General features: G+C 40.4%; 1 protein-coding gene across 2 annotated transcripts; it reads left to right on the plus strand.

The window, feature by feature from the left end:
• Nucleotides 1–49: 49 nt before the first annotated feature.
• Nucleotides 50–24,989, plus strand: C5H6orf118 (chromosome 5 C6orf118 homolog). Of its 2 annotated transcripts, none has more exons than XM_024794659.2 (11): nucleotides 50–107; nucleotides 2,056–2,741; nucleotides 3,744–3,866; nucleotides 4,992–5,051; nucleotides 6,378–6,502; nucleotides 10,911–10,969; nucleotides 14,326–14,507; nucleotides 21,896–21,949; nucleotides 22,053–22,108; nucleotides 23,511–23,611; nucleotides 24,839–24,988. In XM_024794659.2, the coding sequence occupies exons 1-11, from the start codon at nucleotides 83–85 to the stop codon at nucleotides 24,856–24,858; spliced, it is 1,491 nt and encodes a 496-aa protein (XP_024650427.1). In that variant the 5' UTR covers nucleotides 50–82; the 3' UTR covers nucleotides 24,859–24,988. The 2 variants fall into 2 exon arrangements, with proteins under 2 accessions (XP_024650427.1, XP_070952339.1); XM_071096238.1 differs by lacking the exon at nucleotides 50–107 and adding an exon at nucleotides 710–1,293 and having other exon boundaries at nucleotides 24,839–24,989.
• Nucleotides 24,990–26,426: the final 1,437 nt, after the last annotated feature.

A 26,426-nucleotide genomic window follows, 5' to 3' on the forward strand; every position in this document is an offset into this window, starting at 1 on the left:
AGCAGTGAGGGAAGCTAGGGAGGGCTTAGAATGTTTGTGGTTTCCACGGCGACAGCCCAGCCCAGGCAGCTGAAGGGAAGTCATGGCGGAGGAGCTAGAGCCTGAATGTAAGTGGCCTGGAGCAGCTCTTGCTGGCTTGTGAGATTTGCTTGATGTTCAACTGTGGAGGGATGAGCTTCTGAAGCGATTTTGGTGCCTCAGCCTCCGAGTAGCTGCGATTACAGGCACCACCACCATGCCTAATTTTTGTATTTTTAGTAGAGACAAGGTTTCGCCAGGTTGGCCAGGCTGGTCTCGAACTCCTGATTTCAAGTGATCCACCCGCCTCGGCCTCCCAAAGTGCTGGGATTACAGGTGTGAGTCACCGCACCCAGCCTGATTTGTAATAATTTTGACATTAAAGACCTATTGTCCTATTCTGGGGTCGGTGGCGGGCGGGGGGAAGGATACATTCCCAAAGAAACAAACAAATAGAAAACCTCTGTTTAAAAATGTTTAATACTACATTTTGGCAATATGTATTAATCCAAATGTAGTCTAAAGACCTATCACTACATGTTCCTATTCAATACACATTCAAAAGTTGGTTTGGTTTTACTGACAGCAAATTTGTTTTCAGATCATTTGTAAAAGAGTCATATTTTCCAATAAATTCTTAAAACTTTCATTTATTGTTTGTTTTCTCTCTTAGGCAGAGATGGCAGGATACACACACACACATAATGTTTTCAGATAGGAAAATAAAATATTTATTGCCACGATGGGGATTCATGGCATATCTTACAAGAACATGGCGGACAGAAGTGGAAACTTCTGTCTGGAGCAGGTCTTATTACAATCAAAAGAAAAAGCATTTGAAGTGGGAAAATGATTGTGTGGATTGACTTGCTGGTGGCTTCAAATCCTTCTTGGAAGTAAAATAAACAAAGGATAACACAACAGCAACGAAGTTGCCTCCTTCTTCCATCTTCCATAGAGCTGGTACAAGGTGCCTTTTAGAGCTTTAAGTGTTCATGCCTTTGATGAACTGCAATGATCGCTGTCTTGGAGAATTTGTTCTGTTAATCATTTAAGTGGTTGCTCTGAAGGACTAAGCTGATCAACAGGGGTGATTCTCTAGCAGCCCTCTGCTGAAAGTATTGGCTCCAGCATTCAGCCGCCTCGATGGACTCGGGGAAGGATGGTTTGCTTCGCAATGGACGGAGGAAATTTCTCTGAGGAGGGTATGGATGGGCCTGCTGCCCTTTGGCCATCACAGTACACAGCATCCCAGAAAGAAATTCTTCTTCTTAGGTTAGAAAATAGCAAATAAAGGGGGCAAATCTGGGCTCCTCCTGTTCTATCTGTAGTGTTCAGTAATATGTTGCCTACACTCTAGACCTGCAGCCAAAATGGGTAGAATTTACGGAGTATCTCTTCTAGGCCATGCACCTCTTTGCCAAAAGTGATTCCATCTGCATGTCGATCAACCATTTTGTTTGAGATGATGATTCTGATGTTGCAGAGGAGGCAACTGCGGGTCAACAGCCCCAGGGGTTGGCTCTGTGGGGATGGTGCAGGAAGGGGTGAGCCAGCCACTGGTCACTGAGGGGTTTAGTCAGGGACTCCTGAGACGTTTTAGCATTAACTGAGGGTTTTAGCCCAAACCCTGTCTGTGCTCCCCTGCATGTGAAATACATTAAAGAGGACATCTTTAAGCATCGTCATTAAGAATTATAATTAAGATTGTACACTTTTCTTTCAGAGCCTTTGCTAATATTGTGAGAAATACTCTGCCAAATTAAGATATTCTGTCTTTTTCTTGTTGGCTTTGAGGGCCCGGAGCTCTGGGGCTGGCTTGTACAGCCTGGGGGTCTGCCGGCCTCTCATCTGCACCCACATACTAGATCGGGCATGGGTGTCTTTGACTTTTAAGGGCCGGGTCATGTACTCTGTTCGTCTGTTTCTCTGTAGACCCTCTTTTGGGCAGGGGCTACGCCTCTCAGCCGGTGCCCCAGCTGACTTACTGTGGAACTAAGAGCGATGCCTAAGAGTCTCCTTTTCTTTTCTGACCAGTGTACCTGAAGTGGCAGCACTGCCAGACGCCAGGCGTGAAGACCCTGTGTAATCTGAAGAAACTTCTGAATCGGCTTCAGAAAGACCACCGGGAGGACGTCTACCTCTACGTCTCTGGACACCTGAACCCCAACAAGCTCTACCGGCCTCCTGAGACAGTCTTACAGCACTGGCCCAATGCCCACCGGCCCAAGGGGGAGCGTTCCTCTGAGGTGGGAGAGCTGCCCACAGGGAAGGTGCTGAGGATGAAGGAGGCCCTGGCCCACTTCACCATCCATACGGCGCTGGTCCCCAGTGAGGCCCAGGACACCCCGCTGTTCAGGTACCTGAACCCCCAGGCCTCTCTTTCCCACACTTTAGAGGAGGATCTCTTTCCAGTGGAGGTTCTCCGAGAGGGGAAGGAAGAAAAGAAAGGAGGCCCTCCTGGACGGAGCCCTCCTGGATGGCGCAGGAGGGAAGAACTCCAGCTGCCCGACGTGAAGGTGCTGCGGTACCAAGAAGCCGGGCCCAGAGGCGCCAGGGACCGGCACCACTATGTCAGCTCCTACCTGGCGGGGGCCACCAACGCAGACAGGTACAGGATGTTCCTGCGTTTCCAGAAAGAAGTGCTCGCCAAGCAAGATCTCCTGAAGAATGACTTCACTGGGAGCAAGGTGGCCGTGGGCCACGAAAAAAAGCTACAGCAGGTGAGGAGGGCGGCCCTGCGGTGCTCTCAGGGCAGTGCTCTGGGGGCAAAGCTCTCGGGGCAGCGTTAGTGCAGACCTTGCGGTGCAGCGCTCTTGACGCAGTGTTCTCCGTGCGGTGCTCTCGGGTCAGTGCACTTGGTGCCGTGCTCTGGGTGCGGTGCTCTCCACGCAGTGCTTTCGGGTCAGTGCTCTTGGTGCAGCGCTCTGGGTCAGAGACAGCCACGACTGTGAATTGAGGTTCGTCCTCTGAGGCCTCCTTGATACGTCCAGGCAGAATGCAATACTGTACCAGGTGCGGAGAGCACTAGCAATTTCAGTGGGGACAGTTTGGGTGAAATGAAGGAGGGCGCCTTCCGGGAACTGGTCAGCTGGGGGAGGCCCATCACAGACGCATTGGAGGCCATGTGGCTGCAGCAGTAAATCAGATGTTTGTAGGTCAGCAGAGGGTCTGAGAGAGGAGGGCTTGCCTGCCTGACGGTGGAAGAACGGTGAGGGCAGAGAGAGAGCTGATGGGCACTGTCATGCCCTGAGGTATGCCCAGGCAGCACGTGTGTACAGAAAGTGCCGGTGTGAGGGGAAGATCTACGGTGGGCTGCCGACTCAGAGGAGAACAGCTGACTGGAGGCATCATCTCCAAATGGGGACCATGCACGAAAGAGAAGAAAATAGCAGGCGCCCAGGAAGCAGCCAGGCCTTGTGGTTGGAAGAGAGAAAGGGTCCTGGGGGACTGTGGAGGCGGAGAGTGAATCCTTGAGTACGGGGAGCAAGGGAGTCAATAAATAAGAAAATATTTTTTTAAAAATCCAGAATCTTGGGTGACCAGGGAGACAAAGAAGCCCAGCAAATGGTGGGAGGGATCAGGACCCCCGGGACCAGCCCCCTGTGCCGCCCCGCCCACTCGCCAGGGTGATGACAGCTGTGTCCTCCCTGACTCCTGAGAAATTCGGTTCTGGAAGAAAAATGGAGCCACGCTGAAATGGGCTGACTCTGTTTTTCCTCCAGGAGCTCCAGAAAATTTGCACCTGCAGCCGTCAACAGTTCCACAGACTGCACGTCTTTGGAAAAGTCTTTGAAGATATTTGTAACAGTTCTTTGATATTTGGTGATCTCTTGAAAAAAGTTAAGGTAAGAAACATCCATCTTCAGCATAACAGTTGAGAAGCTTGCATGAGGTTCTGTGTCCATGAATGATCTCAAGCCTCACTGAGATTCTGCCAGGTATCACAGGCCCCTTTCTACAGACAGGGACCATCACTCACAGAGACTGGAGATAATCTGCCTGCAGGGAGGTAAATTATAAAGGGGCCATGTGGAATCAACACCCAGTCAGCTCATTCCTTAAGCCCATGTTTTCCCACTAAAGCTTCCTAATTATACATAACCTTTTATAAATTGTACATAACTTAATTATTATAATTCAAATAAATGAATAATTAATTTAACATTACGTGTGTAATTTTATATGAATCCTTATGGAATTATAGATTTGTTGTAATTTCATGATGAAAGTGATTTTTGGGTGCTGTGACTTATGCCTGTAATGCCAGCACTTTGAGAGGCTGATGCAGGCAGATCACTTGAGGTCAGGAGTTCAAGACTAGCCTGGCCAACATGGTGAAACCCCATCTCTACTAAAAACACAAAAATTAGCTGGGCATGGTGGCACGTGCCTGTAATCCCAGCTACTCAGAGGCTGAGGTAGGAGAATCGCTTGAACTCGGAGGCAGAGGTTGCAAAAAAAAATGAGACAATGTCCTTCATATGGAACCTAAGTTGAGATTATGTTGCTTAAAGACCATGCAATTCTTTAATTTCCCTAATGACAAGGACTGCCTAACAATGGAGACCTGATGGCCTGTTTTCCAGCGATGCCTCATCACTGGGAAGCTCATCCCGGCAGGCCAGTAGGACCTGAATCCACAGAGCTTCTGCATGGCAGGAGACAATTTGTTGTATTTGTGTCAAGGTGTTTTGTGACATTCTGAAGTGATCAATATTTGATATTTTATCCCATGGCATTTTATGATATTCTTAGGTAATCAATACTTAATGCTCAAATATGCTTCAAAGATGGTGTGATTTTATCCATGTGAGCACGTATACCATTTAATGCATTGTAGGAACATTTTATGTTTTTCTGAAATGATCTAAATGAACATTCTTGACTTCCATGTTATTTATACACATGAAACACCTGTACTGTGACCTCCTCATGCATGGCCAGTGGACTTTGTGTTTGTTTCTGTACAGGATGAATATGAACTCTACATGGCGACGCTCCTGGAGTCCCAGCCCACAACACAGTACGAGGTGATGATCGATCGCGAAGAGTCTGAATGAGCCTGCTTATTCCTAGCTTCGTATTTCACGAGCAGTGGAAACCTTTCTGAATCCAAGAAGCCCCATGTGTGCCCCATAATTTAGAATAGTGATATTTTTTATTATAGATAAGCTTTATACTGCCTTAATAACATTATTGATAAAGAAATTTCCTTTAGATTGGCATAGCATCATTTATACTACCAAACAAGCAACATAACTATGTATAAATTGGGAATATAAATGGTTCTCTGCCAGTAGTTTCCAAAAACCATTGTCGAGTCATTATCCTGGCGAAAACCCTGAGAATGTGTTGTGATGGCTAGTGTGCTGTAAGCTGACTCAAACCCCATGATGTCTTTGTTTAACAGGGGACGGTGTGCCAGGTGTTCCCTCTAAGGTTGGGTTAAACACGTGGTTAGTCAAATAAGAAAATATACTGCCGGAATAACTTAATCACTTATAAAACCTAAGAACATCTAACACTGTAGCTAAGATAACTTTGGTATTTTGAATTCAATACACTTTAAAGATTAATTTTATTTCATAAATTAGGAGAGATAGTTGCTTCTCTTGTATATGAGCAAACAATCACAGCATTACAAGGAGGTCGGTTCTAGTTTGCTTCTTCATTTAAAGTAAGATGTGAGTACCATTTTCTTTGTGCTGAGCCTTTTCATAACGCGGAAGCAGCCTTTGTCTTTACAAGAATGAGCAAAGGCTCCAGTGGGGAATCTACCTTGTTCCTTACGTTTTGAGATTGAGTCAAAAAGTGGCGTACGTCCCTATCTCGGTCAAACGTGAGCATGAAGAAATTCCCAGGCCAGCAGGGCCCTGGATGCCTCTTTCTGTGTCTGTAACCCTGACAGCACTTCCCCTAAGAGGCAGAGATCTCTGTTGCTCCTCATTTGAGCACAGCACTGCTTTACATCTGCGGATGGCAAGCGCATTCACATGACTTCTCATTCATGTAGAAGAAACGATTGCGGTGCCACTGACAATGTGCCTCCAGGGCTTTATCCAGCATGTCCTCCCCGCCACACAGGCTAACAGGGAAATTCCTACCATCTTTCCATTTCTTAGAAAAAAAATAAACTCTGAACATACTGAAAAAGGTATTTTAACGGAAACGTCACTGATTGGCCATTCCTCCCCCAACAGTCCTCCCTCCCTTAAATCCTCCCAATTTACCTGTTTTCACTAGAATGTATATGTTAACCCAGGGCACCTTGAAAACGCATTAATGACAAATAAAAAAGGGAGTCCTCCCGCCCTCCCTGTGTGTTTGTTTCACCTCATGTGCCTGGTCCTGCCTAGGCTCTTCTGGCTCAACTCAAGGCACTGGGGCAGAAGCCAGTGAAGACGGCAGATGTGGATCTCGCCAAGGAAGAGCTGAGGATGCTTGTGAGAGCCACAAAAGCAGCCCTGGAGCAGAACGATAGGTGAGGCATGAGTGACTGACCTGATCTATGTTTAGATTCTCCTGTAACAAGATCTGAAACCGATGTGACAAGCCTACAGTTACACTGATTTCTGCTTTGCTGAAAACATGCTACTTTTGCTAATATCATGCCTGTCATCTGGCCACTCCTACAGGCCATCACCTATGTGACTAAGACATTCTGCTAAGTATGGTGTGTCCATCGGGGGAGTTTGGGCAGGTTTCTGAAAGAATCTCCTGTCTTTTTTGGTGGTCCCCTGAAGACTGACTGATAGGCAAGAGGGCTGCAGATCTAAGACACCTTATATGGATGGCCTTATTGTTTTTTAACTTACAAAACTCTTCTAATATAACCTCTCTGTGTCACTTTCCAGAGTCAAATCACACTTGGATAGGGCATACTGTTTGTATGATTTGAAAAAGATTAAAGGAAACCCGCAACATCCAAAATATCTTCAAGAGCACAAAACAAGAAACAAAACCAAAAAACAAAATTTGCCTTCTAATGTAACTAGAAGACAGAGAACCGTTGTATTTGTTGCTCCAATTTTTTTCTTTTTTTTAATGGAGCCTTGCTCTGTCGCCCAGGCTGGTGTGCAGTGGGGTGATTTCAGTTCATTGCAACTTCCATCTCCGGGGTTCAAGCCTCCCAAGTAGCTGGGATTAAAGGTGTGTACCACCACACCTGGCTAATTTTTGTATTTTTAGTTGAGACAGGGTTTCACCATGTTGGCCAGTCTGGTCTTGAACTCCTGACCTCAAGTAATCTACCTATCTTGGCCTCCCAAAGTGCTGGGATTACAGGCATGAGCTATCACACCTGGCCTCCAATTTGGTCTTGAGGTCTCTCTCACAAGGGTGGCTATGAACTCTAGCCCTCCCCTGATGGAGCTTCGGGGGCTGGTGGAGGATGTTCTCAGGGTACTCTTCATGGGATGTGTCTTCATCCTAGCCTTCAGGCTTAATGCCCAAGTGTCTGACCTGTGACCAGATATTCCTCTCACAAGAAACTCAACTACACTGGCAGAAGCCCTCGTGGCCGTTGTCTGGTGTGTATCCAGGTTATTCCTATCAAGATAACCAGTCTTTAGGAGAGCCCTGGCTAGTAAAAGGTGATGTTCAAGTGTGTCCATCAGGTGAGGCACAGAGAAGGCCACAGAACAAAGCACATTAAATAACAGATTTGTTACTTACAGATTCCAGAGAAAAGAGGGCAGCATGCTTCTCAGGGGTGGTAGGAAGTGGGGAGCTGCCTGAAACACACTCGCTCCATCAGCAGGTAGGGGAGCAAGAGAGAGAGTGAGGACCAATGGACCAAGGCTTTTGTTCGGGTCTAGAGTGTGACCCTAGCAGGTTTTCCCTGGGGAATTCTGATCAGTGGGTTTAGGGCAAGAAGGTATGAGGTCTGTGGGGTCACACACACTATGATGGAGAGTGGTTTCTGGGTCACTGCAGCATATTCTCATGGCCCATGCAGGGCGTGGGGGTCAGTGCGTTGAGGAAAGTAGGTTGTATTTAGCTGTCTCATAGTGGGTGATCACTGGGAGGTGGTTGTTTAAGGCAGATATCTGGACTGACCATTTTGAGGCACTGGGAGGAGGAGAAGCACAAAAAACTGTGTCAAGCAATGGTGAGCCCTGCTTCTGGAGTGAGAAAATCAAACTTCTGTTCAAAGTGAACGCCAAGGCCAAAAAGAAAAAAAAAAAAAACTGATTTCATTGCAAATGCATCCAAAGTTTAAAAATGACTGAAAATAGAAAAGAAAACATTCAGTGGCAGTGAACCAGTTTCCATGTTCCTGCTGCAAAGCTTTGTTTGTGAGAGCAAGTGAGGTTTTGGGAAAAGTTCATGGAAGAGAGAACAGTGGAGCTAGAAGGAGGTCTAAAATTGTTCTAAAACCACTTCCAGGGGCAGAATCCATGTGAGTGAGAAAGCCACACAGCTGTACTGCTGGGCTGATGGCAGCACTGACTATGATGGCAGGGGTGTGGTGGGGTGGGGTGGGGTTACTTGGAAGAGGGTAGAAGTGAGAATACAACTTTGAAATGGTAATAATACATGTGAGAAGGGAGTTAAAGGAAAGGGAGCAGCATCCTTTAGAAATGTCCAATGAAGGCAAAAGGGAGCAAGAGAGGAAAATGTAAAAACCCATAAAAAGAGGAAAATCAAGGTGCACACAACCCTTCCACATACTGTCCTTTTTCCCTCTAAACAAGCAAGGTATCCAGGACTATCAAAGGAAATCAAAACAAAAGAAAACAAAAAAAAAGTGAAATCAATAATAAAATAGCATAATTTGCTACTCTGATGGAAAAGTATCCATCTGAATTAGCAATCTCACATACTACTCCAAATAACTAGCCCAGCCTGCAAAAATGCAGAGGTGTAAACAATCTTTGTCTATACAAACTACTATGAGAAAAGAACAGAAAATGAGAATCCAAATGATTTACCTGATGAAAGTCCTTGCCTTACCAAGGAATAATAATAATAAAGTTGAACAAGAAGAAAACTGTAGCACAGTACTCCAAGCTAAATTAGATGTTCCCAAAAGAGCATTTCAGCATATGAAAACAATCTTGAGTCATAAATTGAAAAACTAAGGAGAGAAATCAACAACAATAAAGAAGAAATAAAACAAGATAAAAACTGAGGGAAAAATAGTTCAAAAAGTCAGAATTATATCACAGGTCAAGACTAAATTCTGAAATACCCAAGGAAGAGTAGTTTTGAATGAAAATATAATAAGGGGCATTGGGAAAAAGTGGAAAAATATTTAAAAGAATATAAATGAGATACAGAAATAAAAAGAGTCAGAAAAAGTAGATGAAATAGACATAAGCAAAGACCGTCCAATTCACGTATAATTAAAGTCCCTGAAGAAGAAAAACAAAGCAATAGAACACAAACCTAAGTGATAGTTAAAACTATAATATGTAAAAATTTTCTGGAAATGAAACTTTCTTACTATACATAGTGAAAAGACTTTCATCATTATTATTAATCCATGGAATCCCCAGTTTCTTATTTTTTTTTTCTTTGCGACAGGGTCTTGCTCTGTTGCCCAGGCTGAAGTGTAGTGGCATGATCATGGTTCACCGCAGCTCCAACCTCTCAGGCTCAAAGGATCCTCCCACTTCAGCCTCCCAAGTAGCTGGGACCACAGGCACCACACCTGACTAATTTTTGTATTTTTTTTTTAAGTAGAGATGGAGTTTCACCATGTTGCCCAAGCTGGTCTCCAATTCCTAGGCTCAAGTGATCCACCTGCTTTGGCCCTTCAAAGTACTGGGATTACAGGCATGAGTCACCATGCCTGGCTCCGGTTTCTTAAAATTGAGGGTCATAAGAACCACCCTATTTCTCTCTTAATCTGTGATGAAATGAACTAATATGTGTAAAAATCTTAAACTCTTAGGCCCTTAGTAGACATTTGACATTAAATTATTTGCATGTTGATGTTTTAAATCAAATCACAGTGTTGTCCTCAATATATGTAATACCTGCTAGACTCCTTTTGTTTTCTCTTTGAATCTATACAACATAAGATAGTTGATGTAGGTTACTCTCAACCAAACAGAGGAAACAAAGAGGTTTTTCCCCTTTTCTTTTTCTTTTTTGAGATGGAGTCTTGCTCTGTCACCCAGGCTGGAGTGCAGTGGCCCGATCTCGGCGCACTGCAACCTCCACCTCCCGGATTCACACCATTCTCCTGTCTCAGCCTCCCAAGTAGCTGGGACTACAGGCCCTCACTACCACACCCAGCTAATTTTTTGTACTTTTAGTGGAGACAGGATTTCACCATGTTAACCAGGATGGTCTCAATCTCCCAACCTCGTGATCTGCCTGCCTTGGCTTCCCAGACTGCTGGGATTACAGGCATGGGCCACCATGCCCAGCCTCTTGTCTTGTATTTTATTTTTAATTCAAACATAGTGAAATTTGTAAATTGTATCTTTTGCACAGAATAAAAATACACAGGAAATATGCAGTGTATTTCAGCATCAGGAAGGTCTTTCCATAGCCCTTGACATGTTGTTTGACTTTGAGTATAAAATGCTACTTTTTTTTTTTGTTTTTTAGTTTTTTAAATTTTATTTTGTGTTCTTCCTTCTTAGCAATTCCATTAACAAAAAGTATCAATAAACTCTATAGGAAATCATTTATTTTAAATTAACTAACTCTTTAAAGGCTTATGCAATCTTGGTAAGAAATTATTATTTTGTTTGTTTAACTTGACTGATTTAGGCTGTCATTTAATAAATATCTTCAGAGTATCTGTTGTGTTAGAAAGTAAGCAGGTCTATTTTAATTTCTCAACTATAAGAGACTTGTGGTGTAACATAGACAAAAGAAAAAAGATATAATGAGGATCTAATATTTCCCTATTGTTTATCCACACATCATAGACTCAGAAGTGAACTGGAGATGGAGCTGGCATTGCTGCAGTCTGCGAAGGAACGATCAGGCAGGTATCTGTGTGATGTCCTCTTGATGGGTGCTTTGCTGTGACCTTCATTATTTCAGCTGCTGCAGCCTTGGCTGCCTGTCTGTCAACACGGGAGATGCTGATGCTCCTTCTGAGTTTTGCTGTGAGAATTCAACGTGTTCACCCACATCACCCAAGATCATAGGGCCAGGCACGTGGTGGTCACTGCCTGTTTGTTCTTCATCTTTTTATTATTACTTGTGAGGAAGAATATGCGTTTCATGGGAAATTAATTACATTTTATGAATATTTTATGAAATAGATATTAACATTTTATGAAATAGATAATAACATTATTTTGAATGTATACAATTAAGAACGCAATTAAATGATAAAAATAAGTTTAAGTATCTTGCTCATTAACCTTGACTGTTTTCCAACTGTTAAATGAAATGCCATTTTCCCCTGAGTTTGTTAAACACTCACTCATACTCTGTTTTTAGATATTCTTTCTCATCGTCTGGTAGGATATGCTCACAGGCCTATCCTGTTTTAAGTTCTTAGTAGAGCTTAGCCTCAAAGATCCTTGTCAGAGTGCTTTTACCACCTTTTCCCCCCTTCTGCCTGTTTCCTGTTTTCTACCTATGAGTAGCATGGGTGCTGTTAATCCTGCTGGATGTCTTTGCACAGGTTTCTTGTCACCTAATTTACATCCCCTTGTCCTGCCTCTTCTCTGTCCCAGGTTGACTCTGCTTCTCCTTCCGTCCCTTCTCAGTGCTCAGAGGTCACCTGCTTCGCTCCTTCTTCCACCATGTTGTCTGTTCTTTGTAGGGTTCCTCTCACAGATGTGAAATAAGACCCAGGCTTGGTGTTTTCTGTTTCCTTGCTTTCTCTTAAAACAGGCCCACGATTTAAAAACAAAACAAAAAAACACAAAGGCAGACACTTAAGGGCTTTACTGCTAGCCACTAATAAAAAAAAAAAAAAGACAAAGATTAATAAAAATAAAATGCAGTGACTAACTTTTTAGAACTCTAGTAATCTTTCTTTATGTGTGATCCTAGCCCACTGTTCCCATCACTCTTTCACTGCGATGAAACAAACCTGGTGCCCCTGGTTCTTCCTGCTTCATTCTTTTCCCAAAGCGTTCTATCACAGGAGCCTGTTCCTCCAATCGCACACATTTGCTGTGGAATGTCCCCATTTTCATCTCAGTCTTTCCCTATAGTTATGTCTTGAGGGTAGAAAAGAGGTGAGGACAGAGGTCACTCCCTTGACTTGACACTCCTTTTTGCCTCTTTGAACTCAGCTGATGGTTTTGGGCTGAAACCTTCAGCTTAGGTTAAGGTGGAGAACACATACTTTATTTTGTATTTTCTTTCAGTTTGTGTAGAAGCTTAACTATGACCATTTCTAGCCCCTCAGCTAGCTCATCATGTGTCTACTTAATTCCCCCACATTTCAAAATTTAATGTCAAAGTTTCTCCTTCTTCCATATTTGGCAAAGTAGAATGATGGCAGTGACTTCCTTCTTGTTTACTATCTACAAGGAAGGATTATTAATATTTCTAACTGTTTTGTTCCCATTGAAAAGTAGTAATTGTTTTTTTCTCAAAAAATGAAGTCTCACCATTCTAATTAGTATATAACTGTGCTGATTGACGACAAATTGGCCTTAGCAGTGGATCACTTGATGTCTCCATTTCCTTTCTGTACTCCTTAAATGTTGATATTCTTTGGAGTCCAGCATCTCTTTGGAAGAGGTTTTTTATTTTTTTAATTCCAAATCTATTTTACCTGCTAAAAACCCATCTTTTTTTGCTTGAGATCTGTATATCCAAGTGCCTATTAGACGTGGCCTCTTGAGTGTCCCATAGGTATTTCAACATGTCCGAGATTAAACTCATCATCTCCTTCTCTAAATGGGCATCTCCCTGGCTATTTCAATCGATGGTATCACCAAACGCATGGAGATGAAAGTCATAAAACATGTGCCAGGCAACTTTCAGTCTCCTACCCCTCAACCTCTTCCAACACAGCTTGAAATAAGTGGCCAAGTTGGGATTGAAACCAAGTTCTTTCTTTCCTCCATGCTTCATCGAACTCATTGTTGTCTTTCTAGCTACAACTGAGCTAAAACCTAGGGCTTATTTTTGACATTGCCTTCTTCTCTACATTGCCAGATCTAGTCAATTACTAAGGTCTATTTTCTTTTTCTATTTCCTAAATAGTTTATTTTTTTTTAATTTTTTTCACTTCTCTTCATGTTGGGAGTGCTATTCTGACATGCTTCGGCTCTGTGTCCCCACCCAAATCTCATCTTGAATTGTGGCTCCCATAATTCCTATGTGTTATGGGAGGGACCTGGTGGGAGATAATTGAATCATGGGGACAGTTTCCCCCATACTGTTCTCATGCTAGTGAATAAGTTTCACGAGATCTGATGATTTTATTAGGGGTTTCCCCTTTTGCATCTTCCGCATTCTGTCTTCGGCTGCTGCCATCCCTGTAAGACGGAACTTCCTCCTCCTTGCCTTCTGCTGTGATTGTGAGGCTTCCCCAGCCACGTGGAACTGTAAGTCCAATTAAACCTCTTTTGTTTGTACATTGCCCAGTCTCCCGTATGTCTTTATCTGTGGCGTGAAACAGACTAATACATATCCTGACCCGATCAACCTGTGTGAATGATTGCCATAGCTTCCCAACAGGTCTCTCTGAGTCTAGTCTTGTGCTGTCTGATCCACTTTCAGGACACAGTTTCACTGGAGACAGTGATCATTATCTGATTGTGTCTCTCCCCATATTAAAAGCTCTCAACAGCTTTGACTGATTTCTTAACATAGGTCACAAGTCTTCTCAGAACTGCCCCCCGTTTCCCTCCTAGCATCGTCCCTCAATGTCTAAATTCTGTCTTCTGCTCTCTCCCAAAACCCTTCTGTTTGTCTAACTTCTCTTTATCCTTTGTGTTTCAACCTAATCACACTTCTCTGGCAAAGTCATCCTTGAGCCTTCCTCATGCTGTGTCTGATGTTCTTGCCTTTGTCTTACCGTAATTGCACCTTCTACGCTGCCACCGTCACTCTCTTGTTGTTTCTTGTTGGTCTGCACTGCTTAATCACACACTCTGGAAAAGGCTAATTCACCATTGAACCTTTCTACTTAACCCAGTGTCTGCACAAAAATGTGTTCAACAAATATGTACTGATTAGAGGAATGAATTAAAGGAGGAATACCCTCATTCTTGGGTCAGATTATTTTTATTGACATGCTTCGAGTTTGAATTATATTTTATAGTTATATATACTATAGCATACATAATATTGTTAATAATACATAATGCTATTAATAATGAGATATTAAACACAGTAATATTTTGTTTTTAAAAATATTTCCAGAATCATCTGAGAAACATATAATTGATGAGAACCAACTTACTCTTATTGAGAAGGTTGAAAAGAAGAGGTGTGAAATACTCAGTAAGTGGGATGAGATTCAAGCTCTGGAAAAAGAAATTAAAACAACTTTGGTTCACACTGGAATTTCAGATATCACTGAGAATAGGATTAAAAGCATAGAGGTATGCAACTTGTTTATTTAAATATTTACATTATTCTTTTGCCTAAAGACCTCGGCAAACACTTGAAGTAATGTGATTTGGTCATAGGGTAACAAAATCATAAAATTTGGTCCAAATATACTTTTTATTTCAAAATGTTTATAGCAAATAATCATAATAATTAAGAGATCTATCTAAAATAAGAAAAAAGGAAAGCGATAAAAATTCTATTGATTTCTGTTAATAGCCAAAACCTAATTTTTTGAGTAACATGGACAGATAGAGTGGAATAATAGCCATTGAAGACTCCAGAATGTGGGAGTGTGGAAGGGGGATGAGGGATGAAATACTACCTACTGGGTACACTGTACTCTATTTGGGTGGTGGTACACTAAAGCCCACCATTACATATATATCCATGTAATACAACTGCACTCATACCCCTAAATCCATAAAAGTTAAAAAATTTAAAAACATAATTTTAAGTTGTGCAGAATATAACTCAATGTAACCTCCAGTTATAGAGTATGTAAGAAATACATGATTTTTAAAATTGTGGTTCTATAGGTAAGCATATTTTTCCAGCACTACTTTTATTCTTTTTAGCAGAATTATAGATCATATAGAAAGGTGTTGGTGGTCCAACCTTTTTTTATGAAAAAATTATCTCTTTCTGTTTTACAATGATATGTTAAGATGTTCTTTTTTCTTTTTTTCTTTCTTTCTTTCTTTTTTTTTTTTTTTGGAGGGGAGACATGGCTGTGTGCCAACAAAACTTTATTTACAGAAACAGGTGCAGACTGGATTAGTTTGTTGACCCCTGTTTTAGAAGAAATTATTTAAATATAGAGGAAATGCTATGGTTCACTGTTACAAGAATGAAATATTAATGGATGAAATAATTGTAATTGTACTGATTCTAGCCTTATTTTAACAGGTGAAGTTTTTACATTTATTTATTTTTTATTTTTTTCTATTTTAAGTAACAGGGTACATGTGCATATGTACAGATTTGTTACACAGGTAAATGTATGCCATGGTGATTTGCTGCACCTATCATCCCATCACCTAGGGATTAAGCCCAACATGCATTAGCTATTTTTCCTGATGTTTTACCTCCCTTCACCCCCCTGACAGCCCCCAGTATGTGTTGTTCCCCTCCCTGTGTCCATGTGTTCTCATTGTTCAGTTCCCACTTATAAGTGAGAACATGTGGTGTTTGGTTTTCTGTTCCTGCATTAGTTAACTGAGGATAATGGCTTCCAGTTCCATCCATGTCCCTGCAAAGGACATGCTCTCATTCCTTTTTATGGCTGCATAGCATTCCATGGTGTATATGTACCACATTTTAAAAATCTAGTTTATCATTGGTGGGCATTTGGGTTCATTCCATGTCTTTGCTATTGTGAATCGTTCTGCAATGAACATATATGTGCATGCATCTTTATAATAGAATGATTTATATTCCTTTGGCTATATACAAAAGGGATTTGGGTTTGCTGGGTCAAATGGTATTTTGAGTTCTAAATCTTTGAGGAATTGCCACACTGTCTTCCACAATCGTTGAATTAATTTACGTTCCAACCAACAGTGTAAAAGCATTCCTGTTTCTCCACAACTTTGCCAGCATCTGTTGTTTCTTGACTTTTTAATAATTGCCATTCTGACTGGGGTGAGATGGTATCTCATTGTGGTTTTGATTTGCATTTCTCTGATGATCAGTGATGTTGAGCTTTTTTTATATGCTTGTTGGCCACATGTATGTCTTCTTTTGAGAAGTGTCTGTTCATGTCCTTTGCCCACTTTTTAATGGGGTTGTTTGTTTTTTCTTGTAAATTTAAGTTCCTTCTAGATTGTGAATATTAGACATTTGCCAGATAAATAGATGGCAAAATTTTTCTCCCATTCTGTAGGTTGTCTGTTTGCTCTGATGATAGTTTCTTTTGCTGTGCAGAACTCTTTAGTTTAATTAGATCCCATCATCAATTTTTGCTTTTGTTGCAATTGCTTTTGATGTTTTCATCATGAAATCTTTGCCCATGCCTGTATCCTGAATTGTATTGCTTAGATTTTCTTCTAGGGTTTTCTAGTTTTGGGTTTTACATTTAAGTGTTTAACCTATCTTGAGTTATTTTTTGTATAGGTGTAAGGGAGGGGTCCAGTTTCAATTTTCTGCATATGGCTAGCCAGTTCTCCCAGCACCATTTATTAAATAGGGAATCCTTTCCCCATTGCTTGTTTTTGTCAGGTTTGTCAAAGATCAGATGGTTGTAGGTGTGCAGTCTTATTTCTGAGTTCTCTATTCTGTTCCATTGGTCTATATGTCTGTTTTTTGTACCAGTACCATGCTGTTTAGGTCACTGTAGCCTTGTAGTATAGTTTGAAGTCAGGCAGCATGATGCCTCCAGCTTTCCTCTTTTTGCTTAGTGTTGTGTTGGCTATAGGGGATCTTTTTTGTTTCCATATGAAATTTAAAATAGTTTTTTTCTAATAATGTGAAGAATGTCAATGATAGTTTAATGGGAATAGCATTGAATGTATAAACTACTTTGGGAAGTATTGCCATTTTCATGATACTCATTCTTCCTATCCATGAACATGGAGTGTTTTTCCATTTGTTTGTATACTTTCTGATTTCCTTGAGTAGTGGTTTGTAGTTCTCCTTAAAGAGGGACTTCACTTCTCTTGTTGGCTATATTCCTAGATATTTTGTTCTCTTTATGGCAATTGTGAATGGGAGTTCATACAAAATTGGGCTCTCTGCTTGTCTGTTGTTGGTTTACAGGAATGCTTGCAATTTTTGCATATTGATTTTGTATCCTGAGACTTTGCTGAAGTTGCTTATCAGCATAAGAAGCATTGGGGCTGAGATGATGGGATTTTCTAGATAGAGAATTTTGTCATCTGCAGAGACAATTCGACTTCCTCTCTTCCTATTTCAATGCCCTTTATTTCTTTGTCTTGCCTGATTGCCCTGGCTAGAACTCCCAATAGCATGTTGAATAGGAGTGGTGAGCGAGGGCATTCTTATCTTGTGTATGCCGGTTTTAAAGGGGAATGCTTCCAGCTTTTGCCCAGTCAGTATGATATTGGATGTGGGTTTGTCATAAATGGCTCTTACTATTTTGAGATGTGTTCATCAATACCTAGTTTTTTGAGAGTTTTAAACATGCAGGGATGTTGAATCTTATAGAAGGCCTTTTCTGTGTCTATTCAGATAATCATGTGGTTTTTGTCTTTAGTTCTATTTATGTGATAAATTTTACTGATTTGTGTATGTTGAACCAGCCTTGCATCCTGGGGGTGAAGCCAACTTGATGGTGATGAATAAGCTTTTAGATGTGCTGCTGGATTCGGTTTGCCAGTATTTTATCAAGGATTTTTGCATTGATGTTCATCAGGGATATTGGCTGAAGTTTTCCATTTTTGTTGTATCTTTTCCAGTTTTGGTATCAGGATGATGCGGGCCTCATAAAATGAGTTAAGGAGGAGTCCCTCCTTTTCAATTATTTGGAAGTGTTTCAGAAGAAATTGTGCCAGTTCCTCTTTGTACCTCTGGTAGAATTCAGCTGTAAATCCATTTGGTCCTGGGCTTTTTTTTTTTTAAATTTGTGAACTATTTATTACTGCTTCAATTTCAGAACTCATTATTGGTCTATTCAGGTATTCAACTTCTTCCTGGTTCAGTCTTGGGAGGGTGCATGTGTCCAGAAATTTATCCATTTAATCTAGATTTTCTAGTTTATTTGCATACAGGTGTTTTAGTATTCTCTGATGGTTGTATTTCTGTGGGGGTCAGTGGTGATATTCCCTTTATCATTTTTTATTTTGTCTATTTGATTCTTCTCTCTTTTCTTCTGTGTTAATCTAGCTAGTGGTCTATTTATTTTATTAAGTTTTTCAAAACACTATCTCCTAGATTCACTGATTTTTTGAAGGGTTTTTCGTGTCTCTATTTCCTTCGGTTCTGCCTGATCTTGGTTATTTGTTTTCTGCTTGCTTTGGGGTTTGTTTGCACTTGGTTCTCTAGTTCTTTTAGTTGTGATGTTATGTATTGATTTGAGATCTTTCTAGCTTTCTGATGTGGGCAATTAGTGCTATAAATTTCCCTCTTAACACTGCTTTAGCTGCATCCCAGAGATTCTGGTATGTTGTCTGTTCTTATTAGTTTCAAAGAGCTTCTTGATTTCTGCCTTAATTTTTTTATTTATACAGAAGTCATTCAGGAGCAGGTTGATCAATTTCCATGTAGTTGTGTGGTTTTGAGTGAGTTTCTTAATCTTGAGTTCTAATTTGATTGCATGTGGTCTGGGGGACTGTTTGTTATGACTTCAGTTCTTTTGCATTTGCTGAGGAGTGTTTTACTTCCAAGTATGTGATTGATTTTAGAGTAAGTGCCATGTGATTAAGTAGTGACCCTCAATTTCTTCTGGCTTGTAAGGTTTCCACTGAGAGGCATGCTGTTAGTCTAATGGGTTTCCTTTTGTAGGTGACCTGGCGCTTTTCTCTGGCTATCCTTAACATTTTTTTCCTTCATTTCAACCTTGGAGAATCTGATGATTATGTATATTGGGGTTAATCTTCTCATGGAGTATTTGACTGCAGTTCTCTGGATTTCCTATATTTGAATGTTGGCCTGTCTTGCTAGGTTGGGGAAGTTCTCCTGGATGAAATACTGAAATATGTTTTCAAACTTGGTTTTATTCTCCCCCTCTCTTTCAAGTACCCCACTCAGTGGTAGTTTCAGCAATTTTACATAATCCCATAGTTCTCAGAGGTTTTTTTAAATTCCTTTCATTCTTTTTTCTTGTCTGCCTGTCTTTTTTCAGCAAGATATTCTTCAAGCTCTGAGATTATTTCCTCCACTTGGTCTATTTGGCTATTGATACTAGTGGTTGCATTGTGAAGTTCTTGAGTTGTGTTTTTCGACTCCATCAGGTCATTTATGTTTCTCTCCAAACTGGTTATTCTGGATAACAGCTCCTATAATGTTTTATCATGGTTCTTAGTTTCTTTGCATTGGATTAAAACATACTCCTTTAGCTCAGTGAATTTTGTTATTACCCACCATCTGAAGTCTACTTCTGTCAGTTTATCCATCTCAGCCTCAGCCTAGTTCTATGCCCTTGCTGGAGAGGTGTTGAGATCATTTGGAGGAGAAGAGGCACTCTGGTTTTTGAGTTTTCAGCGATTTTGCATTAATTCTTTCTCATCTTCATGTACTTATCTATCTTTGATCGTTGAGGCTGCTGACCTTTGGATGGGGTTTTGGTGAGGTCTCATTTGTTGATGTTGTTATTGTTGCTTTCTGTTTGTTTGCTTTTTTCACAGGCCCCTCTTCCATAGGGTTGCTGCAGTTTGCTGGGGGTCCACTTCAGCCTCTATTCACTTTGGTCCCTCTAGCACCTGGAGGTGTCAGAAATGGAGGCTGCAGAACAGCAAAGATTGCTGCCGACTCCTTCCTCTGGGAGCTTTGTCCCAGAGAGGCTCCAACCTGATTACAACAGACACGCTTTTGTATAAGGTGTCTAGCAACCCCTATTGGGAGGACTCACCCAGTCAGGAGTGCTTAACGAAGCACTCTGGCTGCTCCTTGGTGGAGCAGGTGCACTGCGCTTGGGGGAATCCCCCTTATCCAGACTGACTAGACTCTTCAGAGCCAGCAGACATTCTGTCCATAACCCCTGCTTGGGACCCAAGACCCTGATGATGTGGGCTCACGAAGGGATCTTCTGATCTGCAAGTTGCACAGACCTGTGGAAAAAGCATGGTTCCCCGGGCAGGGTAACACCATCACTCACTGCCTCCCTTGTCTGGGAGTGGAAGGTCCCCTTGCGGCTCCCAGGTGGGCCACCTCTTCACCCTGCTTTTTCTTGCTCTCTGTGGGTCGTGCCAACCACCTAGTCAGTCCCAATGAGAGAACCTGGATACTTCAGCTAAAGGGGTAGGATTCACTTGCCATTTTCATTCCTCTCCATGGGAGCTGCTGACAGCAGCTGCTTCTAGTCAGCATCTTGGCCCCTCCCTGCAGATTTTCTTCTGTGTTTTTTGTTTAGGGTTTGCTCCCCTTTATTTCTTTCAGAAAACAAATGTTCTCAGAACAAGCATCAATTTATAATTGCACTTTTAAACAGTAATGGGTTCTAAATTTAAATATTGAAGCATGATATGTCAGAATCATGTAGACTATTCTTTCATAATTAAAACCTCTTTAGATAAATCAAATATAAGAAATAGAAAACTCCCTATGAAGATTCCATATCACGAATTTATATTACTTTAATTACTTCTTATTTATATTTGGCTGCTTAATTCAAATACCGGAAAATACAATAGAGTTGCTATTGTTATTCTGTCATGTAATTGGTATCTGGTTCTAGATTTGAAATAGACCATTTCCAACCAGGCAAAAAAAAAAAAAAAAAAAAAAAAGAGCTGAATATATTGAGGATTTACAATGTATCAGACACTTTTATGAACATTAAAAAATATAGTTTCATTTAATTTGCAGCAACCCTAACAGGTGGCTGCTATTATTAATCCTCTTTTTGAAGTACAGAAATGAGGCACAAATATGCTAAGTAACTTGATTGAGGTCACAGTTAGCAAGAAGTAGACTTAGCATTAAAACTCAGCCTTCGTTCTTAATGATACCCCATTCAGCCTAGCTGTTACACTTGCTAATTCTTTTCAACATATCTAATACCTGAAAGAGCAAGTCTTTATACCCTCTGCCCATCATTATTTTGTTCACAATTATCCTGAATATTCTCATTAACACTATTGTCTAATTTTTGAAGTTCTGATAATAATACTTTTGGTATTTTGATTGTGCTTACAATGAATTTATAAAAGCATTTGGATATTTGTGTTGACAGTGACAGCTTTACAATATGAATACTCTTATTTGGGATTATTTTATACTTATTTAATTTATTTTTATAACAGTGCAAGATAATTATGTTATGTTTGTTCTTATGAGTTTATGGGAGGTATTACTATTATAACTGATAATTTAAAAAATTCTTCTTACAGTTTATAATCAGTTATTGCTGATATGTGTGTGATTTATTGATATTTATATTTTTATATTTTTCCAGCCCCCTTAACAAATTCTATCATTAGTTCTGAAAAGTGAAGTGCTCTTCACTTCTGGAATTTCTCTAAAATTTTCTGATATTTTGAAACACCAATTTCCTCCTCTCCTAGTTTGTTACCCTGAGGACCAAGATCTTTCCTTCTCATTAATTGTCCTTCATTTTATGCTTTGTTTCTTAATCTGTTTTTAAGTAGTGTGCTATTGAGTACTCTTGAAATTATATCATTCACATAATCTTGTTAAATAGAGAAAAATAGTTAACAAATATTTTTAACCAAGTATATTGCTTTTAAAACAACCTGTCTTTCAGCATGAAGCCATACAATTGGAAACAGAAAATATGATTTTAAAGAAGAAAATAAAAGTAAGTTTTTTTGTGTGAATCAATGTTTATCATAAAAATATTTCCTTTAGTGCCTGCTTGTCCTGTGTAATAAGCATGACCAACTGATTGTAATTCTTTGTAGGTTACTGAAAACCATGTGAAGCAGATCATAGGAAAGATCAGTGAAGAGGGGCAGGAGTAAGTATTGACATCATGATAAAACAGCTAGAGCAGTATCATGCTGTTTTCACGATCAGTTATTCAAAACTAGATTAGACTAGACAGACCTTTGAAGGGTTTACACTCATGAATGCTTACATTAAATACACATGTTACATCCTTTTCTGTGCTTTGGAATCCTCAGTCTAAGATTTAGACCTCAATCTGTATACTTTATTTAGTCATATATAAATGAATGTATTGGATAAAGCTGGAGGTGAGGGCGAATTCACCTGGGCAGGAATCAGGAACGTGGGAAGGCATGGCTTTATTTTCTCCAATCATATGGCTTTTAGTGATGTTAAATCTTTGAAAACCCCTATGCGAATATTGCTCTGAAAATTCTAGTTTAAAAAGTAAGTGGCTGATTTATATCATTTGTTTATAACTAAATGTATAATATTGATATAAATTTACTATTATTTACATTATAAGCTTATACTTCACACAGTTACTTTTCTTTGAGTTGGTACTAGTTTGAATCTCAGAATTTGGTATTATTAAGAGCAATGGAAAACCATATGATGATTTAAATAGGGAAATTATGTCATCGAGCCCAAGCTACCTACACCTAAAAGTCTTTTTCCGCTGTGGAAAAAGACTTTTAGGTGTAGGTAGCTTGGGCTCGATGACATAATTAAGGAACTGGGGCTCCTCACCTTTCTTCCCCGCTTTCCTTTGAGTGTGGCTGCCGCCTCTTCAGAGTCTCAATATGGCTGTCTTCAGGCATTAATTGGGTCTGCTTTCCATGGATTAAGAAAGGGAAAGGTGAATGACAGATGGCAAAGAGCTTCTCATTTTGAGGCTTTCCATTTTATTCAGGAAGGACAGTTCTTTACAGATGCTTTCACTCACATCTCATTGGCCAGCACCATGGGCCAAGGCCAGTCTCTGCTGTAAGAGAGGCCAGAACATAGGGCACCCCACTCTCCAGCTTATGGGGCAGAAAAAGCCATGGAAGAAAGGGTTTGGATAGAGTGCTAAGTGAGCCATACAGATGGATCTACGTTTTGTGGTTCCTTATATCATGTTGGGTGTTCTTAAAAAGAGGGAATAGAGTTACAAATACAAAACCAGGGAAGCACGTCCCATGGCCTTGCAATGAGAGTGAATGGACTAAAGCGTATCATTATGTTCATGGTACACCTACTTCCCATGCCACACTATATGCAACAGGGGAAAACATCTATTTAGAGAATCTGTTACATTCAAGGCCAAAACTCCCTCAAAATATCTGTTTTAAAAAAGTAAATTATTACAAAGTCTCATCTTGTCTATTTTTGTGTAAGTGTGTCTAGAATAGATGCTTACTTTGAAATTTTCTTTCATGCTTAATGTATTTTCGCCTAACCTATGGTATTCATTTCTTATGTATTTTAAGGGGCCTTTGGAAATTTATTAAGGAATTTGTAAAATCAGAGGACACAGAAGATAACGCTCAAGCAACTGAACAAATGGCCAATGAAAATTCTTTACTTCCATGTATGTAGCATGGATATTTGCAGATGTATATACATTCATAAAGATACATTTCGTTTCATCAGCTTTAATCTCTGATAAAATTAATGTGGTATAGGTATCTTACTCAGGATACTGAAATACACACATGCATACACATGATTAGTTTCCACTGTTGCATACATATTTACAGCAATACTGGTTCTTAATGTATGTTTTACTTTCATTTAATAATGTTCTACTGTGGAAAATACTTTTGATTATTTGCTAAGAATGAGGAATTCAGCACTGCTTGAATACAGCTCAAATTTGTTTATTTGCCAACTCAAGTTTATATGTATGCATTTAATAAAATTTGATAGTGATTTAATTAATATCCCTTTAATTAAATAATCTTTACTGATTGGAAATGATACAGTGCTCCAGAAACGTTATACTAGCATTGTGTTTTGTACTGCATCTATCTTGGCTGATGGTGATCCTGATGACAACGTTGTGACTTGGGATTTTTATTTATTCCCACTTTGCCTATGAACTAGTCTAAAAATCTAGAGTAAACACAAGCTTGAATTCTTTGGACAATCCTATATGGGGTGATTTTTTGTTTCTTTGAGACAGTCTTTGTCGCCCAGGCTGGAGTGCAGCGGCACGATCTCGGCTCATCGCAACCTCTACTTCCTTGGTTCAAACAGTTCTCCTGCCTCACTCAGCCTCCTGAGTAGCTGGGATCACAGGTGTGTGCCACCACACCTGGATAATTTTTGTATGTTTAGTAGAGACAGGGTTTCACCATGTTGGCCAGGCTGGTCTTGAACTTCTGACCTCAAGTGACCCTCCCACCTTAGCCTCCCAAAGTGCTGGGTTTATAGGGGTGAGCCACCACGCCCTGCCTATAGGGTGATTTTGAAGATCAAATGTAAGTGGTAAAGTACACATATGAGGGATTTGATTCTAATTTGGAATAGTAGAACTTGAGGTGAGAGAGATGAGAAAGAGAAAGAGAGAGAAATTGGCTTTCTACAGATCAGGAAGTCACTGTCAGGGAGGTGTGCTCCTCAGATTCTTTTTAAGATCCATTAGTTCTTTCTCCCCTCACTCTGCTTTTAGAAGTAAAATTGTGGCAGCTACTGAAAATGTTTCCCATATATGGAAATCAACTGGACTTTATTAGCATACATTGAGTTCTCTGTGTTCCAGTTGCTTTCTTTTGGTTATTCATGTCCACTGGGTACCACCTCTCTCGTTACACAGGGGAGAGAACTGAAATATGAAGTGCTGAATTGATTTACTTCAACTACCTTGTAAACGATGGAGCTGGGATCTGAATCCAGGTTTGGCTGACCCAGTTACTAAACTCTTATCACCAAATCATCCTGCATCATTTACATATATGACCAGGAGAAATATAGGAAAATGAATGTATGCATTGCCAAACAGTGACATAAAGACCACCGGAACTAAAATCAAACAAACAGTGCTGAATTTATTAGCTTGACAAACAGGAGAGAACCGTATACCCAAGAGGTTCACGGAGTCTCGTTTGAAAGAAAAGAGCTGGATATGGAGGCAAAAGGGGTGCCTTATTCCATATGAACAGGACTTTAGGCAAAAGGGGTGCATTATTCCATATTAACAGGACTTTGGGCAAAAGGGGTGCGTTATTCCATATTAACAGGACTTTGGGCAAAAGGGGTGCATTATTCCATATGAACAGGACTTTGGGCAAAGGGAGCACATTATTCCATATTAACAGGACTTTGGGCAAAAGGGGTGCGTTATTCCATATTAATGGAACTTTAGGCATTAAATTTGGAATGGATTTGTAGTGGAGGTGAGGGGGCTGGAAATTACTTTTTTGGATTGGCTATTATTCCGGCTAAAGTCACAGAAGCACAGTTTTCCAAGAGATCTGAGGAAGGTTATAGTAAAGCTTTGTCAAGATCAAAGTCTTGTGACAGGTGCTTTGATGTATGCATTCTGGGAACTCATAAAATTTTCCTCTAAAAATGGATGTGAAATCCTACCATTTATTTATATACATTCATTATATCAACGTTCAAGTATATTTCAGATTGCCAGTAGTTGGATGTATAGAGATTAAGAAGACATGGGTCTAATCCTTAGGGAGCTTAAAGTTTGTTGCACAAACCTGTGAGAAAAACAACAGCAAAAAAGAAAGTCTGATAAAGCCAAATGCATGAAGAATGTAGATAGGCAAATTCTTACCTACTGCTGGAAGAAGTGTGATTTGATAAGGACATTTAGCAAAGTAATTTGACAACAAGCTGCGTGGATCACTGAGTATGTGTGTAGGTTCCCAATATAGCCCAGCCCTTCTTGCACTTAAGCAGGACGATGTAGCTTGTTTGGGTCAATATGGGTTCGTTGTGATAATGCATTATAAAAAAGATGGTGAGCTTACACGACAGATCAGTTTATTTGTAAAATGAAATAAAAAATAGAGTCCGAAATTTGGATCTCTCAGTGTGAAAAAAAAACTGACTACTTTTAGCCCACAGATTTAAGGGTTGAGATTTTTAAATACTTGTGATCTGATTAAATGTCTGAAAGAGTAGATTACAGGTGGGGCCTTTCCATCAAAGCTCTTTAGCCTAGGGAGGGTATCTTTGACTTAAAAATGAGAGATGAGGGCCCAGTGCAGTGGCTCATGCCTGTAATCCCAGCACTTTGGGAGGCCAAAGCAGACGGATCATGAGGTCAGGAGTTTTGAGACTAGCCTGGCCAACATGGTGAAACCTCATCTCCACTAAAAATACAAAAACAAAAAAAATTAGCTCAGTGTGGTGGCAGGTGCCTGTAATCCCAGCTACTTGAGAGG

The sequence above is a fragment of the Macaca nemestrina genome, chromosome 5 (assembly GCF_043159975.1).
Source record: "Macaca nemestrina isolate mMacNem1 chromosome 5, mMacNem.hap1, whole genome shotgun sequence".
NCBI lineage: Eukaryota > Metazoa > Chordata > Mammalia > Primates > Cercopithecidae > Macaca > Macaca nemestrina.